Source organism: Lactuca sativa, chromosome 2 (genome assembly GCF_002870075.4).
Source record: "Lactuca sativa cultivar Salinas chromosome 2, Lsat_Salinas_v11, whole genome shotgun sequence".
In the NCBI taxonomy this organism is placed as follows: Eukaryota; Viridiplantae; Streptophyta; class Magnoliopsida; order Asterales; family Asteraceae; genus Lactuca; species Lactuca sativa.
This window is the reverse complement of record NC_056624.2, coordinates 186,413,839-186,418,124: the sequence shown is the minus strand read 5'-3', so window position 1 is coordinate 186,418,124 and position 4,286 is coordinate 186,413,839. Positions and strand designations below refer to the sequence as shown.

General features: G+C 33.8%; 1 protein-coding gene across 1 annotated transcript; it reads left to right on the top strand.

Annotated features, from left to right (window-relative positions):
- The first annotated feature begins 1,766 nt into the window (after positions 1-1,766).
- LOC111876458 (uncharacterized) lies at positions 1,767-3,146 on the top strand. The gene has a single exon (XM_042899879.2). It carries the CDS (start codon positions 1,825-1,827, stop codon positions 2,899-2,901), a length of 1,077 nt encoding a protein of 358 aa, XP_042755813.1. The 5' UTR covers positions 1,767-1,824; the 3' UTR covers positions 2,902-3,146.
- Positions 3,147-4,286: the final 1,140 nt, after the last annotated feature.

Sequence of the window (4,286 nt, the reverse complement as noted above, 5' to 3'; positions counted from 1 at the left end):
TTATGAGTTAGGATTTTCATTTTTTAGTTTAGGTGTTTCCGTTTGACAACGTTGGTGAGAATAGTGTGAAGGAGGTTAGCGGCGGTGGTGATGGTGACAGTGATGATAGCGACAATAGTAATTATGAGTGGTGGTGGTTGCATGGTGTTGCTTTTAAAATGTGGCAACAGTGGTAATGACAATTGAAATATATGGTTGGTTTTTTAGCGGCGGGTGGGTGGTGGTGTTGAGTGCTGGTAATTGATGGTCTTTTATTTAAAAATTTAAATAAAAATAAAGAAAATAAGAAAAAGATAGAACAAAGGAAATTTCTATAAAACTTGTTAAATGATAACGAATTCATCGAATTCAGGGATCATGCAATTTTTAGAAATTATAAAATAAAAAATTAGAGTGAAATTGCATATGATATAACCCTCATAGATTAAAATTGTAAGAGTAAATTAAACGAATGGTCTCTATGGTTTAGGGTAATTTGCACGTTTGGTCCCTAACTTATTTTTTTAACTCAGAAGGTCTTTACTGTTTGTTTTTGTTACGCCCTTGGTCCATGCCTTACCTAAATGAACTATTTTGCCATTGATTTTTTAATTTATTTAAATAAACACATCCCTAATCCCACCCCTCACCTTATCTTACATACACCATCATTTTTCACTATTTAAATAATAATTTTTTAGGTAAAACAGGGGCCAAACACGTAACAAAAACTAACAGTAGGGATCAAATGTGTAATAAAAACAAAAAGTATGTACATTTCGAGTTAAAAAAATAAGTTAGATACAAAGCGCGTAAACTGCCCCAAACCATAGGGACCATTCGTGTAATCTACGCAAACTGTAATTTGCTCCACGTTAAGTTACCGATCTCCAACCCCGTACCTCACGGTAGTTAGCCTACACTTTCTCCATCTCTCAACTAAACTCCGACAAATCGAACGGTAAGTAAGAGAGGTCCATCTAGACTACCGAGTACAATTCCACATGGGAAAAGCCTATGCTTTTTATTTGAGACTTTTAGATTTATTTCGATGGCTATTTCGATTTTAGGAGACAGCGTGAGGAAAACGAGACTGCACTATATATAGAAAGAGACAGAATTTATATCTAGACAATGAAGAAACAAATGGCTAATAATCTGGAAGATTGAATAAGATTATCGAGGAATGAACCCCTAATACTTCGGTCGGATACTAGTTGAAATTTTTTGCATTCGAAAACACTAAACAGGGTTTGATCAGGGTTTCTGTAAATTCATAACATTTTTAAGTTGGGGTCTCATAATCGGCATTTTCATTTTTTATAGATTTAATATTTATGTGCTGTTGATTTGAGACCTCATGGTTGCCGATGATTTATCAACCTCCAACAAGAGTGATGGATTATGTGGTAAGGTATGTTCTTATCTTCTGGATTCGTCAAATTTCTTTAAAGAATTGGGTGTTTTTTTTCGAATTCGGGATTTTAAGTTTTTTTATGAATTGTAACAATGTGTTTATGTTTGATCTTCAGATTCTTGTTACTGGACATATGTTCATGCTATTTCTTTTCTTTATTTGTTTATTCAGCAGACTTTTTTTTTGCATTAGAAAAGGGGGTTCTTTTAGCTTTTTTCTGAGTCATAAAAATATAGTTTTTTTGTATAATGCCAAATATGTGTTTTTTCTTGATGTAAATGCCTAAAGCGGTTAAAGCGACTGTAGTTTGGTATTTAAATAATTGATTTTTGGAATTTGGATGCATTATGAAATTTTAAACGAAAAGAAAGGGCATTTGAAAATTGAAATTGCTTCCATGGCTTTGTAACGTACAGGTGGCAAGCAAAATGTCGAGAATCCGATGCATTTTCCAAAGTTTGGAGTTGAAGACATTCATAGTGTTACTCGTGTTACTTCCATCTGCGGTTGCCGGAATTTACTTTCATGGCCAGAAAGTCACCTACTTTCTCCGCCCTCTATGGCAGTCACCACCCAAGTCTTTCATCCACATCCCTCACTACTATCACGCAAACGTATCAATGGCTTCCCTCTGCAAACTCCATGGTTGGGAGCTTCGCGATTATCCAAGAAGGGTATACGATGCAGTCTTATTTAGCAACGAAGTCGACATGCTTATAATCAGATGGAAAGAAATCTACCCTTACATAACTCAATTCGTTCTTCTCGAATCAAACTCCACCTTCACAAGCATCCCCAAACGCCTCAATTTCGCAATCAATCGAGAAAAGTTTGACTTTATCGAGTCAAGGTTGACTTACGGGACAATCGGCGGGAGATTTAGAAAAGGTGAAAACCCGTTTATCGAAGAGGCGTATCAGAGGGTAGGTCTCGATCATCTTCTGAAAATCGCCGGGATTGAAGACGATGATCTTTTGATTATGTCTGATGTAGACGAGATTCCTAGCGCTCATACGATTGATCTTTTGAGATGGTGCGATGGCCCACCGCCGATTGTTCATTTGAATTTGAACAATTATTTGTACTCTTTCGAGTTTAATTTGGATCATAAAAGCTGGAGGGCTTCTGTTCATCAGTATCAAAAGGGTAAAACGAGATACGTTCATTATCGTCAGAGTGATTACCTGTTGGCGGATTCGGGATGGCATTGTAGTTTTTGTTTTAGGAAGATTAGTGATTTTTTGTTCAAGATGAAAGCTTATAGTCATACAGATAGAGTGAGATTTTCTCATTATCTTGACCCGAAAAGAATTCAGGATGTGATTTGTAATGGTGCGGATTTGTACGATATGCTTCCTGAAGAGTACACTTTCAGGGAGCTTATTGGGAAGATGGGTCCAATTCCTCATTCGTATTCTGCAGTTCATCTTCCTTCGTATCTGTTGACTAATGTAGAAAAGTACAGATACCTGTTGCCTGGTAATTGCATCCGGGAAGACGGTTGAGTCTTCCGGTGTCTTGCTTTGGCTATTTTACTTGGAAGTGTGCAGTGCAGTTTAACGGGTGATTTACTTGAACGTTGTTGTCATTCACATGGTGACACCCGCCGTTCCACCGCCATCTTCATCCATGCTGAGGAGGCGTTAGTTAGCTGCATGCATTTGTTTTATCTCTAGTTTCGAGTGTTGTCTTTTGGTTAGACTTTGTATGAAGTTCACTGTTTTATTGGCATCTAGATGTTCTTTTCCAAGTTTATGGATCCATTAGTTCGTAATTTAATATGAAGGTTTAGGATGATACTATATTTTTAGAAAAGACTAATGATAAAACGCTCCGTTTTGAACAGAAAACTTTTTGAGAGCTTCTAGCTTTTCCGTTTTGAACAGAAAACATTGTTTGACACTACAAACTTCTAGCATTTAGTTTAAACAAAATGCTCCAAATCCAAAAACTACTTCATGTAGCGTTTAACAAAACGCTACAAGCTACAAGCTACCTACCACCCGCTACTAGCTAGTTTTGCCGAACACGCCTAAATTTGACCATTGAAGTTTTGGTTTTGTCATAATCGAGTCTTGTTAAATTAGACCTTAAATTTTTATAAATGTAACAATTAAGCAACCGTTATATGCTTACCAAAGAAACTATTACACCTAACATGCTATCTATAGATACTTTTTTTAAGAAAAATTTTTTAGTATATCTTTATAAAACTATAAAATATCATATTTGTCTATTTTAATTTCTAAATTTACGTATATTAAAATATCATATTTGCTAAAATCCTATTTTTTAATATTTTTATAATCATTTATTGTAATTTTTAATTATTATAATTATAAGATAATCAAAAATATCCATAATTACCCTAGTTGTAATTCTCCCTTTTAGGAATATTGGAGGATATCATAAATACAAAATAATCACCGAAAACACAAAGTCGTCGCTGCTGCCATAGTTTAGGCTTCGTCGTCGCCAAAGTTTGTCATAGTCGGTAGTTTTTTCAAGTCACCATCTTCAACAATTTCCATCACAGTGTTTAAAGGTATTTCATGAACCAATTAATATGCAATTTCATTGCCATTGCCACTTTCAATGGTGGATTAAATCCTAATGTTTATAATCTACTTAGAGAAATTACAGAAAAGCTTATGAAATCAAAATATTTTTTAGCAATCATTCTGTCATATCTTATGAAAATGTAAACATACGCATCGAATTCGAATATAATGTATGTATCATCTTTATTTGATTATTTAACACTAGTATATATATATATATATATATATATATATATATATATATATATATATATATATATATATATATATATATATATATATATATATATATATATATATATATATATATATATATATATATATATATA